The sequence below is a fragment of the Diadema antillarum genome, unplaced genomic scaffold (assembly GCF_040938485.1).
Source record: "Diadema antillarum isolate AM-2024a unplaced genomic scaffold, OU_Dant_1.0 seq00001629_RagTag, whole genome shotgun sequence".
NCBI classification, from domain to species: Eukaryota; Metazoa; Echinodermata; class Echinoidea; order Diadematoida; family Diadematidae; genus Diadema; species Diadema antillarum.
In genome coordinates this window covers 590,008-609,717 of record NW_027272338.1, presented here as the reverse complement: position 1 = coordinate 609,717, position 19,710 = coordinate 590,008, and the positions used below count along the sequence as shown (strand labels likewise).

The 19,710-nt window shown below is 37.8% G+C and overlaps 1 protein-coding gene across 1 annotated transcript; it reads right to left on the bottom strand.

Annotated features, from left to right (window-relative positions):
- Positions 1 to 964: 964 nt before the first annotated feature.
- On the bottom strand, positions 965 to 9,301 carry LOC139711246 (histamine N-methyltransferase-like). The gene is made up of 3 exons (XM_071623160.1): positions 9,100 to 9,301; positions 4,094 to 4,423; positions 965 to 1,329 (listed from the first exon to the last, which is right to left on the bottom strand). The coding sequence occupies exons 1-3, from the start codon at positions 9,299 to 9,301 to the stop codon at positions 965 to 967; spliced, it is 897 nt and encodes a 298-aa protein (XP_071479261.1).
- Between the last annotated feature and the right edge of the window lie 10,409 nt (positions 9,302 to 19,710).

Genomic DNA, 19,710 nt, shown 5'->3' with positions numbered 1-19,710 from the left:
AGTTATAAAACAGAAACACCTCAAACATCGACTTCGAAGAGAACCGAGGAAAAGAAACATAAATGTTAGAGAGGTAAGTAAAGTGGCTAGCTATGTGTCATGTATTTACGGTGGGGCTGCAGCCGGGGTTGGACAGCAGCACAGTGCCACTGCAAGTGCCGACTGGACCGCTGCACGGAAACTGGAGTGAAATCATATTCCTGCGGTCCCCTGTTTTTACCCTGCCCGGTAGAAGTCATATTCGTTTCATATCTGTGTACTTACAGAAATATCGAGATAGAAACAATGTTTCCTTTGAAGAATTCGAGTCTCTTATGCCAAGGTAATCTTCGGTCTGAACGCCAAACTCAGCTAGAAGGAGTACCGTGTACATTAGTATGGTAAGAATTCGCGCGCGAGAGTGGTTTGTACCCAAAGTAATATGCAACACGAACAGAAGCTAGAAAATGAACGTCCTTATTTGATGTTAAGTACGTGGTATATTTGATTTTGAAATATATATATTTATGTTTATGTTAATTAAGATTGAAATATTTTGTTTAAAATAATCAAATCAAACATCTTCACATTTTATGATAAAATTACAACTGCTCGATCATTCGAACACTTAAAGTGGTTTATAGAGGCACGGCTGTCAACTTGAGAGTAGGGCATGAATGACGTAGCATCTTTTTGCAGGCTCTTACACGATCGCTTGCAGGAATTATTTTTCAAAAATCGCGTACGGAGACAGTTTTCATTTCCACGCGTATAAACTGGTGAAAGGTTATATTTTTTACTCTTCTTAATTATCAGTACAGTGAAAGTCTCAAGACTGCCTCCCTTCAATACGACGATCAATGAACTAAATATAAAATGAATTGAAGCACACTTGGCCTGACAAAAGAAAACAAGAGATATAGTTACCACTCGTTTAGGCTTACTACCCATGGTGTTTCACACCCGCAAAGAAAAAGAAAGTGATTTAACTTTGGCTCGTGCCTTTCTGCACGATAATTGCATCCCAGTCGTTGTTGAACAGCACTGTGCCGTCGTCTTTCCTCTCCGAGCACTCAGCGGAGCCCAGGTAGTCCAGGACGTCCCGATGGACCTCCTGGGTCACAGACCCGCGAAGGTCGCAGACTTGGGAAAGGAAGTCAACAATGAGGTTGCCCTCTTCCGACTCGGGATCGACGCAGCTGGTGATATCTAAGTGAGACGTCTGGCTCACGACTGTGAATGGCATAGCGTTGGCGGTGAAGACGTCGCGAAGGTCCTGGGTGCACATGTACTGATTCTTATTCTGGAAACGGGGGAAGCGTTTCCAAAATCGCCAGGTGCCACTCGTATCTATAGTAGGGTAAACATCGATTGAAATAGATCTTGTTATAGATATTTAGACGTAATCCGGGTATTGCCAATACGTAAGTGCCTCCCTGCTAGCTCCGTTTTATTTGCACTAAAGAAATAGCTTGTTCTGATGAGTTGGATCTGGCTATGTAAACTGACTCCCTCGCGAAACCAACTTGGGAATATTATATTAATGCAACATTAATAATAATAATAATAATAATAGCTGCTTATATAGCGCATAATATTCCTGGAACATTCCTCATACTGTTTATCTAACATTTTCATTTTCTATGTTTTCTTTTATTTAGTTTATACGGTTTCACCTGTAACTTATGACGATGGGACACTAATCATGGAACTTCGTGGGAATGACTGTCTCTCAGCTATAAGTGTTTCTTACAGATAGAGGGCTTCGTTTCCACAGTGGAATAATGTACACGAGACTACCTGTAAAAGCACCTATTACATAATATATTGTGTTGTCGAACCCAGTGGCCTCGAACTAGCATGAAAAGTCATTTGTCCAGGTCACCTGTTTCACTAAGGGGTATTTTTTTTTTGCGAATTTCTTCCCTTATCCTTGTCTGACCGGGACATTGCAGCTTTGATTAATGATTGTAATGACCACATATCTGTCAATTAATTGAGATTTTTCTTCTCTTGGTTAGATTAAAAGCAAGGAAACGATAACAGTGAATGGAATCCAGACACTGATTATCATTGCACCAACTTTGTCGGTAGATAGCTACGTGCTAGACGACTGGCTAGACAATGCCTACAAAGCCTACAATATTATAGTACATCTTATGTGACAGGGCTCTACAATAGTATTTCATGTTTGTCATACCGAAATTTGTATGCGTTTAGAGAAGGAAACAAAACGAAAGATATTCAAATATTAATACTTATGACACTCATACAGAGATTTTAAGAAAATCCCCAATGCTGCTGGTAGTTATAATGATGGACTTTATTGAAATCGTGACTTTGTTTGTTTGTTTGTTTGTTTGTTTGTTGATCTTGTTGTTGTTGTTTTTTATAGAGGATTTTCTACAGAAATGATGTGAATAACATAAATATATGATTCACGGTCACAGTGGCTAAAGATTTCGAATTCTTTTCGATCTTTTGTGGTTCTTAAACTTCACGATCTTCGGATCGAGAAGTTTGGCTCAGTAGTGCGCCTGCGCATGAGAAGAAAGAGCACTCCTTCTGACAGCTGGTGATTGTGACGTTACAATGCACACCTGTACATAACAATAGGGAGCTTTAGATTCTTGCGACGGGGATGTTCACAGGGGAAACAAAATGTTCTGAGCATGCGCAGATGCGCATATCCGCTCAATTCACGACGGAGAACGCTGCTTCATGCACTGATCATAGTTATGAGGGCGTATAGATTGCGTCTCCGCGTAATCTAAAGCTACTTTTCAACACGACGCATGGAAAGAGAATGTCTCAAACGTCTGCACCCCAAACCTGAAGCTCCCTATTGACCACGCTCTTCGGAGGCAGACCCCGCAAACAGATGTTGGACTCGCCACGTGCCAAACTTCGCGAAGTCTCAGTTTCTATTATAGCGTTCACACTGGCAAAAGACCGAGAAGTTTGGCGGGACTGGGGATATAATCCTTTGTTTGAGTGGAAAGTTTCGCGAAAAGTTTCGCGAGAACATTTGCAAAAGTTTGCAATTACAAAATTTCGAGATCTTAATGATCGCGAACTAAAACTTTCTGATCTTTTGCCAGTGTGACCGCGGCTATTGAGTTTCAAATTGCATTTCAATCCTTGAAATACGCTTCACTCATGTTCCGTATTCCACATCTCACACCGATATTTCATGACTGTCTTCTAGGTAATAAGCTCATCTCATTCCCTCCTTTCTATCTTTTTACCCTTTACGTCCGTTGATATGACTGAATTTGAATCGATAATCGTGACCGTGCACCTCAAAACGAACATAAAGTCGCACACACTGATTTTGCGTGAGGACTGAAAATAAGTGAAATGGGTCAACCTAGCCGAACTTGACTTTTTCATATTTTCTGAAACAGCGGGTCTTCTTTTACACTATGCTAAAATTTGGTATCATAAAACGGGCAGGAAAGTGCGTTTTTTTTTAGCAGTTTATCTCGAACATTTTTGGTAGAATTGTGTGATTAGGTGTGTCTTTAGAATCCCTTTTTCATTTCTGAAAAACCTTGTCCACACTCTTCACTTTCAACTCTAATAACTTTTGAAAGGATAGTGCTACTGCTTTGAAAGTTGGCATTAATTATGGACAGAATGTGCTAATGAGGCATGCCTAATTTCAATTTAATCTGATAATCCCTTCATTGTTGTTACTCTGGTGGTTTACTTCCTCTTTTTTGTCCCATTCATCCCACAGCCAGCACGGTTTGGTAAAGATTAAGCGCTTGAATAGACACTGTACTTCAGAGCCTCTTTTCTCAGTTCACACTTTTCCTGAGTTTATGCTTTCTTTCCAATACTTAGATAGGTTAGGAGAGTCCACTTGATTTGAGTTATACATCATTTTAAAGCTTAAAGTCTCCTCTTTCAGAATATTGTCTTAACTAAAAATTCATGACTGGTGACTTTTTGTTTGTTTTGAGGTGCAGGGTCACAATCATATAATGGAAATCTTTTTCTTTAACTTTCAAAATGTAAATCTGGTGATCTATTTCCTTACTGAATATGTGCGCTATTGGGTGTGGAGGATGATATTGGTATTGTGTCCTATGTGAAATTTCACTTTTACCTGAAATAATGACGATTAACAGCATTCCCCCGTCCTCCAGACAGTCATGTAGATAGCGAATGGTGTCGTTCAAATCGTCAACGTAATAGACTGAGTGAATGGCACTGATGAAGTGGTACTTGGGATGCACGTCCGTTTCATTCAGCTTCCTTCGGTAGTCGTCTAGCGTATCCTGGTGGAGGTCGAAGTCGATTCCGGCAAATCGTTCCTTCCCATCGGCGATGAGCTTACGATACATGTCAAGCTGGCTAGCAGTGGGTTCGATCACGGTATTGTGAACGGCCTTGAAACGAGCTCGGAACATGGCGGCCATACTGCTGTCCATTTCTCCTAAAAGAAAAACAAATTAGTAAAATGAATACGTAGGTATGATGATATTAATAAAATACGTTGCAGGTTTAGGCCTAGATACATTAAAAAGTGTCCACTGAAAAAAAGGAAAAATTGAACAACAAACATTTCGAAAGATAGACGTACTGAGAAAACATCAAGTAGACAAACAAAACGAAGAAAATGGAAGTAGAGTCACGTAGATTATAATCATAATCAAAACTAAGATAAAACAGCCATTAAACCATTTTGTTCTTCTACAATGTTCCTTTCACGTGGTATCACTGGAAGTGATTTCTGTTTCCTTACGTGTCCGTACGTTTTGCTATTGAATAATGACGTTTTACCTTGGTATAACTCTTTTGGGAGCTCAGTACTTTTTTTGTCAGTTTTGTAGATGGACATGAATCAGACTTTGGTAACAATATCCTTCGGCCGAAACTCTTCGAAGAAGATTCCTGCGTAGTTTTATTTTATCGCATTTTTTCATATGACGCGTCTATACAGGATGCAAGGGACGCAAGGCAGCTGTATTCAATAGAACGTGATATTAATCTATGGGAATGTTCCAGTTACAACGAGACGTGCGAGGTTCCCTAACTCGATGATTACACGGACAGATAACGGAAGGCAATAAAGCACAGTAGATGATCTTTAATGGCCGGACAAAGTTTAACACCTGAAAATTATATCGGTGGTCCAATCTACACATATTCTGGAAGGTAAACACCGTTAAAAACTGGTAAAGAGAGAGAAAGGGAGAGAGAGATTGAGACTTGACTTCGATCAACGGCCCTTTCTTTTTGCTGCAATAAGCGGTACAACGCGATACCAGGCTAAAATGATTATTGACCGACATTTCAGCCACTCATTTAACAGTGATGTCTATTTGAACAATTTTAGACCGTGTATTACCCAAGGAATGTCACCTGATAAGTTTGGTGAAAATCAATTGTGGGAATTTTCAAGAAGTTAAAAATAATGTACACGTTTGACGCGCGTGTAGATTTGACAGAATCTACCAAATCTCCAAGTAATGGTGTTAGAATTAACTACAATAAACTTAAAACATTGTATATACATCACTTGCCCGATTCACGTGGTTGGCATATTGCTATCTACAGTTTCAAGTCTGCATATCGCGTTTGCGGCAATTCAGGAGACTGATTTATATGTGAGAGTTTGCTCATTAAACTGTTTTTATGTTTACGCCCTTTGGATTTATGTGCATTTATTGGCTTTACAGTGCAATAACATGACTAAACATCTTGTACTGGCAAACACAAGATCGTCTATTACATTGCGCTGTGATGCTAGTTTGTGTCGGTTCGAATAAAAAGGATATTGTTTTGTTGAAAATTGTTTGTTCGTTATCAAAAATCCTATTGTATTTGAAATATCCCAAACGTATATACTTGATCAACTCCAAAATTGATAAAATGATCTTGAATGAAAAGTTTAATTTCCTTTGTATTCGCGTTGTGTACGCGGGCTGAGCAGTAAAAAATGGGATAATCGAGTTCACATATAAAATTAATCTAAATCTATTTATAGATAATACAGATATTCAATAATGTATAACTCAAATCAAATGGACTCTCATAACCTATCTTAATATTGGAAAGAAAGCACACACTCAGGAAAGTGTGAACTGAGAAAATAGTCCATGAGCCAGGCCAGATATTGGTACCACCTGAGGTGGCAAAACCTTTTTGGTGTCATTTTGTTTGCCGGGCATAGATATGCTTATCAAGTTATGGTAGCATTTCCAAATGAGTAGCTTAGTCATAATACATGAATTTTAAACCAATTTGGTATCGTTGTTATATCCCTATACTTCTGAACCGAGACTAACCGCTATACAAAGAAGAGCACTGTCTCCTGTATGTCCACAGGTGTTCTGTTGTAAACGCGGTTCGCTTAGCCTTTATTCAAGACAGCGAAGGGAATATCCAAAGGAACTTTAGATATTATGATAACGGTACATTGTTCTAGATAAAGACTAATCGCACCACGTGGCAGTTGTGAACATCATAACCTTGGGATATTTCCTTGCTGCCTTGAATAAAGACTAAGCGCACCGCGTTTACAACAGAACACTAGTTGTGGACAAACAGAAGACATCGCTCTTCTTTGTATAGCGGTTAGTTTCGATTCAGAAGTGTATGGATATAAAAACGAGACCAAATTGGTTAAAAATTCATTTGTTATGACTAAGCTGCTCATTTGGAAATGCTGTCATAGCTTGATAAGCATATCTTTGTCCGACAAACAAAATGACACCAAAAAGTTTTTGCCACCTCAGGTGGTACCAATAACCCACTTTTTTTTTTCGGGTCTTGGCCCATGGACAAAGAGGCACTGAGGTACAGCGTCTACTCAAGCGCTTAATCTTAACACCAAGATGCGCTTGCGGTGCGATGAATGGGACAAAAAAAAATCAGCATGTTCAAGGGACATTCCGGACGATTTTCATAATTTCACATCATGTAGTACATAAATCAACAGCTCCATGTATACATTCGTGGAATTTGTCATGGTCCTTGAGCAGAGAAACCAATAAATTGAAAATCTTAAACAAATTACATTGAACAGTGTCGATGCCATCAGCGCCTCTTATACAACGTGTCCCCCCAAAAAACGAAACCGAGTTTCATTGAATTCTTTGCGATCATAATTACGTATTTGCTTTATAAGTTGTACATGGATTGAAAGATACGCTTCTCTTCTTTCATTTCATGCTCAACTCATTGTTCAAAATTCGTGCATGACTGAGTTAGAACAATATACAGTAGTCCTACTAAATTTTCATTTGCACGAGCAAATGTCGACTTTGAATGAGTTTTCCGACTTTTTCAGCAATCTTTTGCTTTAAAAAAATAAAATCATAGCCTTAATATCCATTCTTTCTCCTTTCATATGATATCCCATGCGTCAAAAATGATCAACGCCTGCTCGAGAAAACTGAATTTGAAAATATGCTTCCATTTTACCCAGATGGATACATAGTAAATAAGGAGCCAGTTAGATTTCCCGACATGCCCAACTTGGCAGATAACAATGGTCTTCATACTTCAATGAATTTACACAAACATGAAGGGAGGGGGTAAAAGAGATTGCTACTGACCGTTCGGTTGTGAATAGGGTCTTAAATTAGCACATAATCATGAGCTTGCCTGACCATGCAGCTAACTGCAGAGCAAACGGTGTTCATCAGCGGAATGTTTGGGAAGGTGAGGTGGGAGAAACGGACCGAAAAAAACTTCCAAGCCCCCCCCCCCCCCTCCAGAAAAGACGACTTTCTGCCTGCACTTGCACCTTTGAAATGATAGAAGCGCAAGTTCGGTGATAAATACAGTGATGTACCCTCTCTTTCTAGTTCACGTCCCCCTTCAAAAACTTCAAAACCCTGTCAGTGATGAAGGACTAACCACGCGTGAGGGAAATGTAGAGAGAGAAATGAAAACAGTGAAATAAGTTTGAGGTACAAAATCATCAAAATGTGTATCATTGTTGTAATGTTGATTTCCCGTAGCTATTGGACTGCGTGCAGCCTGGGCCTACTCACGATATTAGTCTTCAATAATTTTGGTTATGTCTTATAGCTTATTCTAAATAAATGACAACAATGGGATTTCCGTCTCATTCAGCATTCTCTGTAATATCCCCACCCCGAACAACATTCACTGTAGCACTGCGGTTGTTGTGTGTGAATTCAATGGTGCAGATGAGCCCATTGTTGAATGCTCAAAGTCGGTAGAGCTGAATGCTTGTTATTCGACTATCCGTTTACAATCGGTAGAAATGAAGTATGTTTTCATGCAAATTTTTCTCAAGCACGCGTCATTCAAATTTGACGCGTTAGGTCTCATATGAAAGAAGAAAATATGAATATTTGGCTAATGAACTTTGTTTTTTCGAAAACGTAACGTTAAAAGTCTGAAAAATTCACTTAAAGTCACAATTTGCGCGTGCAAATAAAAATTTGGTAGCGCCACCGTTCATTGTTCTAACTCAGTCATGCATGAACGATGAACATTAAGTTGTACATCAAACGATTAATGAAAGAAGAAAAGTTTATCTTTCCATTGATGTATATCTCATAAAGAAAATGTATGATTTCGATTGTAAAAAGTTGCATGGAAACCCGGTTTCGTTTTTTCTGCGTTTTATGATCCCAAAGTTTAGCATTATGTTGAAGAAGACTTGCTCTTCCTGAAAACTATGAAAAAGTCAAGATCGACTCGTTTGACCAATTTCACCTATCTTTAGTCCTCACACAAAATCAGTGTGTGCGACTTTTTGTTCGTTTTGTGATGCACGGTCACATTTATCGAATTGCAGAATTTACATCAATCAAAGAATAAATCAGCAACGAACTTGTAACCGGTTATACGTCAATGATAATGTGCGAATCACCCAGGTTAAGAATCGAGTTTAGCTGTTTCAGAAAACAAGCCCGAAACTGATACCGTTAGTATCGATCCGTCCGGAAATTTATTTTTTCTGTTCACTATACGACCGAAGCAGAATACGTTGAACATTTTCATCCTCAACTTGTTTTATGATGACAATGTTCTCGTTTTGCCAGAAATTTTGGACAGAAATTTTGGACAATGCTATGGGGTTTTCTGTGTCAATCAGTACTCAAGCACACGAAGGGTTAAAGTTCTTACCTGAACCGCTGCCGATTCCCAACATTCTGACTTTGGAGTCTGCGGGTAGAAGCTCTACGAGCCTTTCCACCACTCCAGGAAGAAACTTTTCTTCCCATTTGGCTTGGATCTCGAACTTATCTGACCGGTTGGCGAACACATGGAAAGCTTTGGTGTAGTAGTCGGGGTCGTCCATGAGTGGCTTCAACTTGGCATGTTCCATCGTCGATTTGGAAAGTATTATTGCTCACATTCAGAATAATGCAATATGCAACGATTCTGCACCAGTATAATCAGTGAGTAACTTATGTCATATGATAGTCCCGCATTACATCCAGCAATATCTTGGGACTACATGAACAAAGATCAATCTAACTCGACCGAAATTGATCTCTGATTGACCCTTTGCTGTTTATACTGCCCGTAAATAACAGCATAAGACACCCTGGCCCGAATTCACGAAGGTGGTACAAACGAAACCATGGTTTAAACCATGGACAAAAAACACGGAGGGCCAAGTGTCGCATGAATATTTCGTTACGAAATCAGTCATTTTCGTCGATGAAATTACATGTATTATTTTGTAATGAAATGACAGCATTTTGTAACCAAATGAACATTTCGTCCACGAAATAGTAATTTCGTTAACGAAACGGTCATTTTGTCGACGAAATGACCAATTCCGTAATGAAATACTCCGTGCGACACTTGGCGCTCCATGGTTTTTGTCCATGGTTTAAACCATGGTTTCATTTGTACCACGTTCGTGAATTCGGGCCAGGGTGTTTTGTACGTTAATTTGGATATTCATGACCTGTCATGATATTGTTACGCCCATTTGGTGCAGATTCCGATGATATTTTTGTTTTTGCTTTTTTTGTTGTTGTTGTTGTTTTGTTTATTTGTTTGTTTGTTTTTTTTTGGTCGAGCCCACTATAGGTGAGGGGAGACTTGGGATCGCCTGCGGCGTCTGTCCATCCGTCGTCGTCCGTCGTCCGTCGTCCGTCGTTTGTCAGCAACGCACAAAAAAAAAATGAATAGCTCTCTACTGTAGACTTCTTTTTCAATCAAACTTAGAGGGAAGAGTGGTTATACGAAGTTGCATATTTTACCAAACAAAAATGCCATCTCAAGGTCAAAGGTCACAGGCAGGGGGTCAATGAAATTTAACGCCCGATGTTTAGTTCTTTTACGGCGCGTGTCGATTAAGGTTCGTAACTTTTGATCCCTTTCTCCGTTTGTGACCAAACTTGGATGGTAAATGTCCCTTGGGGAGTTGAAGATCACCGCAAGGTCAAATGTCGTAGACAGCGGTAAATGAACTTTTAGGGCCCAATCTTAACTCTTTATGGCGCGTCTGATTACAGTATGACTCAAAACTTTTGATCAAAATGTCCGTTTGTGACCAAACTTGGATGGTAGATGTCCCTTGGGGAGGTGAAGGTCATTACAAGGTCAAAGGACACAGACCGGGGATCAACAAACTTTTAGGGCCCAATGATAAGTTTTCAATGCGTGTTTCGATTATGGCTCATAACTTTTAATCCCTGTGTCCGTTTGTGACCAAACTTGGATGGTAGATGTCCCTTTGGGAGTTCAAGTTTATCACAAGGTCAAAGGTCACAGAGGTCAACAAATATTTAGGGCCCAATAGATTTTCTGGCGCGTTTCTATTTTTTTTTATTCATGTTCCATATTCCACATTTCGTACAAGTTTTATATTCCATTTGATTTGAAGCAGAAATGATTTTCACACAATGGTCAGTTTGAACCAATAATGCACAAATGTATAAGGACTTAATTATATGTAATTAACGTGTAATGTGAGGAACCCACTGAAAAGCAAAGCTTGTAGGATGTGGGCTCCAAAAATATAAAATAGGGTTTTAGTACAGTATATCAAAGTCAGAAGTGACGTAACATGCAAAATTCAAAATATCGAGAATATTACAATGTTTACGGGATGTACAAAGTATAGTATAATGTTTATGATTCATATGGTATAAATGCTAGAAAAATAGCTAGTTGATCAAACTGATGAGGTCATCCGAGCGAGGCATCATTTGAGTATATGCAAAAAGATTTTCAAGCGATTACAGCAAAATAATTAAACATAGGATTTTAGAAAATAGGCTTTGAGATTTTTCTTAAAGGAGCTTAAAGAACTTGAGTGCAACCGAACCGAATCTAACTCATTCCAGAAAGAAGGGCCGGTAGATGTAATTGTCTTAAGGGCTAAAACTGTACGAAAAGGGGAAAAATGATAGGATTCACTGTGTCTTGTAGGGTAAGTATGAATATCACTGTTTTTCACAAACATTGAGGAAAATATACTTGGAAGGTCAACAGTATTCAACTTATACATGAAAATTCCAACATGATATAAATACAAATCAGAAATTTTTAACAATTTACTTGAAACAAACAATTCATCAGTGTGATCAAAAAATTGTACTCGATTTATAATTCGCAAGGCCTTTTTCTGAACCAAAAATAACGAATCAATTTTAGTCTTTCAGCAATTCCCCTTGGCTAATATTCCGTAATTCAAGTAAGGTAATAATAAAGTTGTATAAAGACAATGCAATATTGGCTTTGGGAAGAGATATTTCAGTTTGTGAATAATTCCAACATTTTTGCACAACAATTTACATAAATAATCAACATGTACCTTCCATGAAAGGTTACTGTCAATATAAATACCTAAAAATTTTGGTGAATCTATTTGATTTAACTTTAAACCGTTCATTAAAACTAATCCTTATTATTTATTTTAAGCGACAATTTATTTGCCTGAATCCACTCAAACACCAACTTAAGTTCATTATTCAAAGAATCGAGCAAAACATAAGGATCTGAGTGAGAATAAAAGAGACTTGTATCTTGAATAAAAGAGACTTGAATAAAAGAGACTTGTATTATGGCTCATAACTTTTGATCTACATGTCCCTTTGTGACCAAACTTGAATGGTAACTGTCCCTTGAACAATTCCGAGAGTTCCAAAAACATTAATTCTTCTAAGCGAATAGGTAAGACACATTTTGGCACTTGCCTTGTTTTTCCATACCAACCTTACACAACGAAGATGATGGAGAGGAAGAGGGTAATATAGGAACATAGCCTGGTGCTACTGACACAGATGTATATTTTGTTCAGTATAGACAGATGTTTCTTTACAATATCACGCTAACTTGGGAAAAAAATAATTTGTCATTGTTGTCTAGGATTTAGCTTTTAACAATTTGCGAAATATTCAGAAACCACTCTATGATATGTCAAAGAGCATGCAATTCTATGGGGTGTCAAAAGTTTATTTGATGAAAATCGGTTTTGAAATGGCTGAGATATCCAAAAACAAAGTAAAACAAAGAGATCCTAATAAAAGGAGTGGCCTGTCGCCTTTTATTATTATCACTTTTTTTTTGGATGTCTCAGCCATTTGAAAACCGATTTTCATCAAATAAACATCAAATTCTTTTTAGAAAAAGATTCTCTTTCATATTTCATAAGAGATTTCTCATTATATCACTTAGGAATGTTCAAAACATGAATCCCCACCTCAGCCAGTACTGTACACTCCCTTTAAAGTCCATCTGCTCAGTAATACATGATGTTTGTCAACATGATTAGGTACATCATTAGAAAGAGGAAGAGTTTTCCCTTTTTTCACAAATTGCGCTCTCCATAGCTGACAATTATGAAATAGTAGCCTTCCAAAATTGGATTGCCTTTTTCATATCGAGCATTGAAGTATTTCATACAAAAAATTTGTAAGACTTTTGCAAATAAAGGACACTTCATTGGAATGTACGACCTTATCGGAATCATTGATGTAATTAATAATAGCTCTTTTGATTTATAAGTTAAGGAAAAAAGAAAGAACCTTTCGGTACTTTATTAACTCTTTATGTGCCATGGTGGAAACCCCCTGTGTGCCACGTTATTCTGAGACACGAAGGTAGTCATGCTTTGACAAAGAATTCAGTTTTTCCAATTTGTATAACTTCTACAAATTTCTGTTAAGTTGGACATAATAGTGAGCAAAGTTAAAGAGGAATGCCATACTTTGCTTCGATATAAATTGTATGACAAATCTGTTTCCAATTTTTCTTTTGAATGACCAGTTGCTACATTATGTAAAGGCATGACTTTTGCACATAAAACCGCAACAGAAACTTAAAATGTACACGCAAATCTAGTTGGAAACACCGCATGATAGTCAATCACCACAGAGAATGCAAGCCGTGTGTGAGAGGAACAAAAGCGTGAGAAACGCTTTCATTTTACCGCGGGATTAGCGATTTATCGATCGGTTTAAGCGGCTTTGTGTGGCAGAATATGCGACGTTGGCACGCCGTCGACTGAGTCGGACGTGCGAACGTGGCACATAAAGAGTTAATGGATCGTATCATTAATTATCTAGTACAAACCACTGAATTATATTATATATGATATTGTAATGTTTATGGCGTTCACCAATGATCAGTATTAGGTCATCGTTTTTCCTTGTGTACTGCAACTGTAATACAATTGTAATATAGTTATAGTTGAGATGGGGATTCAAGTTTTTGCTTTTTGCGAGATGATAAGAAATCATATATATGAAATATCACAAAATGATAATCTATATGATGTATTAAACGTTTATTGGAAGAAGATCCCTTTGGAAATGGTAGAGATATCAGAACACAAAGCCACCTCAACCACAACTAACCATCCATTTAACCCATTCCATACCGAGTTCTGAAATCCCCACCTGGTTCTGATATGGATCCGGTTTAGTTTATGTTTTGTGTTCATGACATTGGTATTTCTATACAACTCCTTCTGTGAACTTTGAATATCCTGAAAATATGTTAAACACAGAAATATTTAAGAGAACATTTCTCCGTGATTTTTTAGCAATGAACTGTTCTTAAACGTTTCGGGAAAAAAAAAAACGTATTTCTTTTCCATTATTATTAGTTCTTAATTAAATAGGAATGATATTGATAATGATGTTTGTATTGATGGAATGTCTTCAGTTCATTGGAATTAAACTTAATTCTTTAAATCAAAACTGACTCAAGTTTCACTTTAACGATCGTTGTCGAAGTATTACATTTGCCTCACAAAACATTTGGCAGCTTATTACACCAACTGAAAATCTTTGTAGCTCAACTCCTCTTACTATCTTATTTGAATGATTCTGTGCTTCTATATCTTACAAAAAGTACGATCATGTTCGGGAATAATATATTGTGGCTTAACCTAAAAGTTCCCATTCTGACTTATTATGCAACTTTTTCCCGGTTAATGGTACCTTGACCTGGCGATACACCGAAAATAAATAGTATGACTTCATGGTGCTCATTGTGCTGTTCGTAAGATATTCAGTAATCACTGATATGAAATATCAAAAAACAACACACAATTCTAAGAGGTTTACAACTCATTCGATAAAATAAGGTTTTGAAGTGACTGTGGATATTACACATCAAAACAAAGCAAAGTGGACCCAATAGAGGTGGGACCCACATTTTTTAGGACAGAATATGCTATTTGGTATACACAATAAGTTGTTTCAAATTATTTCGCTAAAACCAAAAACCCGAATCGCAAGCTCAAACATAGACTATGCCATTCGTTGAAGTTTAGTTTTTTGCTCATGGCACTGACATTTTTCATTCGTTTGAACTTCGAACAAGTGGAAAATTCGTTACACACAGAGGTAGAGAACGTTTCTCAGTGACTTAATAAACAAACAGATTGTCCCTAAACGCATCTAAACAAATTCTATACATCTTTACTATATTATTGCAGGATGGTCCACGAGGGGTTTCAGCATGACTCTGCAACATGATCAAATTCTTGTGCAACATCCTCAAAAGCCAGCAACATGTACAACATCCTCAAGAATTTACAACAAGCTCACAATAAAATGCATCCAAGCGTTTAAAAGACATGTGCTTAACATAAGAAACATCAGACTACCTTGTACTTAGATATTTGTGTGCAAAACATGAGAGAGAACATTGTCATCTCATATCAGCCAACTGGGAATCTACACCCTACAAGCAATGCTTCTATGTAGATTCCTCATATTTCACATGTTAAATTGTCTTAAATGCTGTACTTGACAATTGATCCATGCGATGTATTGTTATGTTTATGGCTTATTTATTTGTTGAAATGTGAAATATGGAACAATAAAAAACATACAAATACATGTAATCAGCATAAAGAGAGATAAGCTGTGAAATATTGCGTACTACGTGTCCATGATGCTCCTAGCGCATGAAATTTCCGCAGTATTCACAGATTTTATTTTTAAAGCAAGCAACATGGTCGAATTTCAAGTTATGGACCATCCTGCTATTATTTCAAAAATCAATAATAACGATATCGATGATAATTTTAATGTTTGAATGTCTTCAATGGAACAGACATCAACCATATACTTTAAAATTACAACTGACTCCAGTTCACTTGGAATGATCATTTTACAATACAATTCGAAGAGGAATTCACAGTTTATTTGACGAAAATTGGTTTTAAAATAGCTGACATATCCAAAACAAAGTGGTCCAGGTGAAAGATTGAAAGATCAGGACCACTTCGATTTACTTTGTGGATATCAGCTACATCAGAACCGATTTTCGTCAATTAACGATGAATTTATCTAGAATTGTATGTACTTTGATATTTCATTTAATATCTAAAAATCTAAATCCCCTATCACAACCAAAACTATACATGCATTTAAAGTCAATCTTGTTTCTTAAGTGAACTTCAGGACTTTTTTTTTTGCTTATTTTCTTCTTCATACTGGCCCACAGTCGAAGCATCGTCGTTTGCAATAACCTACTTCATTTTTTTTTTTTTGGTACAATACTAAACTTTTCTCCTTGGTAATTTATCACAATGTTCCATATTACAATATGAATGTAAAGCGATTCCCTTTCACTGTACACTGTTTCTTTCACAATGTACTGTCTACATTATTCTTTAGTCAACAAAAAGTAAAAATGTTAATGTGTGTGTGTTTTTTTTTCCCTGCAATCAAAAAAACAATGTCAAATTTGTTTGAATCGAAATCAATCAAACAGAATTAAATTGAACAGCAGTACAAAAGGAGTCTAAAAATCAAAATCTTAGACAACTACTCTATCCCAAATTCCCACGTATAATTTGCATTTTCATCCTAAAGACGTCCACCGACTCTCATTTGGTATAAATGCGTCACACAACACAGCTTAAGACATTGTTCTATTTTGGAACCGTGTTAATGATAATTCTGTTACGTCATCTGTGTTCATATCCTAGAGAACACCATGGAGTGGCAAAGCACATTGAATACATCGAATCTCAGTTTGTCTACAGTACACATGTATTGCAATTCACAAAACATGACATAGTGTATTGACCGACAAAAAGTGTTATTACACAAATCGGCATTTCAAAAAAAAATTTAAAATGCTTGTCGTGAGATTATAGTTCATTTCATGACCGGTTTCTATACAGAAAAGCAATCTATTGAACTCAAAATTATAAACATATATATCATCTTAACAATATGAGTAGCGCCTATATATTTTTTGAACTAATTCCAATACACACACACACACACACACACACACACACATACACACACAAACACAAGCAAACAACGTATATATTTCCATATGAATATTACGAGCTGAAGGCTTCATTTCTGTACAAACTTTATCATAGTTTATAGCCAAAAAGTTTCCTACACTTAAATTGCAGACAAGAATATGAACTTACATTTGCCTTGAACTCGCCAGCCCATTCATCATTGCTGGCGTGGTGCTTCTACCGTAAGGTAGCGCATGCATGGCAAAATAATGAGCTATCTGGCCACCAGAATAGCTAAAAGAAAGTACTGCTGCACCTCACGCTTGCTTGCTGCAGTCTGAACAGAAAAATATACCTGCAAACATTGTAAAGCACTGGCTGCAATTGCATATCACCCAACTATCGATGTTCGCTGATAGCAAGCAACAGCTATCATCACTTGTGTGATGATGTCAAGTCCAACCTAGCGAGAGTTAATTCAATTAAAATTAGGTTACTGAGTGAAAGAAATTCAGCCTCCAACCTCACTATTATGCTGAAAAGTATACACCCTGCATGAATAAGCTCCTTCTACTGAATTAACCGTGATCTGCTGTCCTTAAAAATAATAATAAAAAATACCCTACAGTGTAGGAATAAACCTATTTGGGAAACGCTATATAGCTTTTCTGGCATGTTGAGATTCATCGTCGATACATAAAAATATAGACTGATAGCTAGCAGCTGCTTAATTTTCAACACTTTTGTGTTTCCATGCATCATTTGTTTGTTTGTTTGGTGTATTTTTTTGTAATCTATTTGGTAATATGAAAACATGCAAGTAATGCTCAGTGTAAGGTATAAAGGTGTATATGGAAACATGCAAGGTATAATATGCTTAGTCTATAGGGTGGGTGTATTCCACTGTATTTTGTAAATTGTAATACACGTAAAGGCCCAACTACTTTAGTAAGACAGGTATATGAGATACGTTCGTCTACTTAAAATATTTATTTCCATTTGTTGTGGATCACTATTATTACATAATTTTCGAGGTGAAAATTGAATCCATAGTTCTTCCAGATGACGGTTTATACATACTTGTTATCGCTTTACGAAATTCAGGGTTTCTGACTGCGTATATGAAAGGATTTGCACAGGAGTTACAGAATGCCAAAACGATAAAAGCTTGATCTAGTGGCGAGTATAAGTATGATCCCGAGTGGGGACCAAATATATGAACCAGATAACTCGTGAACAGTGGACCCCAACATATTATGTACACAACAAACACGATGAAGAACATCTGAAGCATGCGTTTCCTGGCGACAACATGTGTAGACCTAGCGTTTGCCTTCTCCTTGCCGGTGTTTTCCTGAAGGTTGAGGTTAGACTGACGTTTCAGCGTGAAAGCTGTCAGTACGTGGCTTGTCGTCATGGTGACTATCGGGATTATGATATGGAACACATATAATATGAAGGCTGCAGCGCGTTGCATACTGACAGAAGAATAATCCTGCACGCATTCCTCTCCTTGTGCTTTCGACAAGATAACCAGGTCCAAGCACATCACACCTGCACAGAGCCAAATGAATATGATGGAGCGTCTAATCCTCTTGCCCGTTACAACCATTTTAAACTTCAATGGAAAGGCTATAGCCAGACACAGTTCGAGTGGTATCAGGGTAAGGGTAAGTATTGACGCGTCGACAGAAAGCCACATGAAAAGTGAAGTATATATCACCTTGCAATATAGATGTCCCAGCCAGGACGTCGGAACTCTGGATGCCTCATACGGGAGAGGAATGATGAAGACGGACGTCAAAAAGTCGGCGACGGCCAACACTCCGATCAAGGTGTCGCTTGAGCGGCGTTTGTGTCTCCTTAGAAAGACGATGTGAATGACGAGACCATTGCCAGTGATCCCCAGCAATGCAGCCGTCGTCTGAGCAATTGTGATCCACGTCCAGGTTAAAGGCTGCCAAGCCCATGATGGATCCACCCTTTCTACGTCTTCAGACGAATGAAGATTAGCCTCATCTGAGGAATTTGTTGATGCGTCATTACTATCGGAGGTTTGTGATACAATTAGCTCTTCCGTCAAAGTAGTGAGATACCCATTTCCCCGATTCTGTAAAACTTGATAAAGAAACCCTGTTGAAACGGTAGATATGTTGACCTCCTGATCCATTAACTTGATACCTGTGGACGACGTAGGTGAAGGCGACGTACTTTCCACCGCGCTGAGTTTTTCGGCGTCTTTACCAGTGGCTTGGTAGAAACCCTTGAGAAGCATAAACGTAATGAGGGCACGAACAATGCTCCCAGCCATTCTGTATTGGCACGCAAACTGTGATTGTAGTTTAACAGAGAAGAAAAACAAAGGAAAAATAAATCATCCTATTCCATCTAAAACGTAGGTACATGTATGTCAGCATTCGTTTAAACATGGCTTTTTGAGATACCCCGAAGACTACTTTGTACATCTGGCGCCAAATGCCAATATCAGCCACACACACACCAAAAAAGAAAAAAAAATAAGATACACTCTTTCGTAGTTTTGCTTTAAAAAAAAAAATGAAAATTTTAATAGCCGCGAGAATGAATTAATACATGCGTAAGGAAACTGCCACTTGACCTAAATCCACTTTGCCTTAAAAACGTTCTTTCTCTTTCTCTCTCTCTCTCTCTCTCTCTCTCTCTCATTCTCTCTCATCCCACATGAGTCTTAACCAGTTTGCCTAGTAGCAGTTGAGTCTTTTTGTCACTTGGCTTACCTACCTACCATCCGTCTAATGACCAGTAAGGCAATGGCCATGTCATCTAATATCCAATTAGTTTATTATCAGAAAGTCTAATCACTGGTTTGTCTAAAATGTGATTCATCTATTCCCCATTCGTGTTACATCAATGTTGTCTTGTTTATCACGCACTTGGGCTCCACTCACTTTAGCAATATTCATAGGCGCTTTATCACTTCGCCTCATCACTATTTCGGCAAATTTTCATTCTAACCATTTGATAACCAATTGGGCTACTCGTCAATCCGTCTATCGACCAATTAGTCTAATGAT

Excerpts from the sequence above, each read along its gene's own strand:
- LOC139711246 (XM_071623160.1), bottom strand. The coding sequence starts at position 9,301 with ATGGAACATGCCAAGTTGAAGCCACTCATGGACGACCCCGACTACTAC. Across the intron at positions 4,424-9,099 it reads GGGAATCGGCAGCGGTTCAG|GAGAAATGGACAGCAGTATG; the intron begins GTAAGAACTTTA and ends TTTTTCTTTTAG. Across the intron at positions 1,330-4,093 it reads GTTAATCGTCATTATTTCAG|ATACGAGTGGCACCTGGCGA; the intron begins GTAAAAGTGAAA and ends ACCCTACTATAG.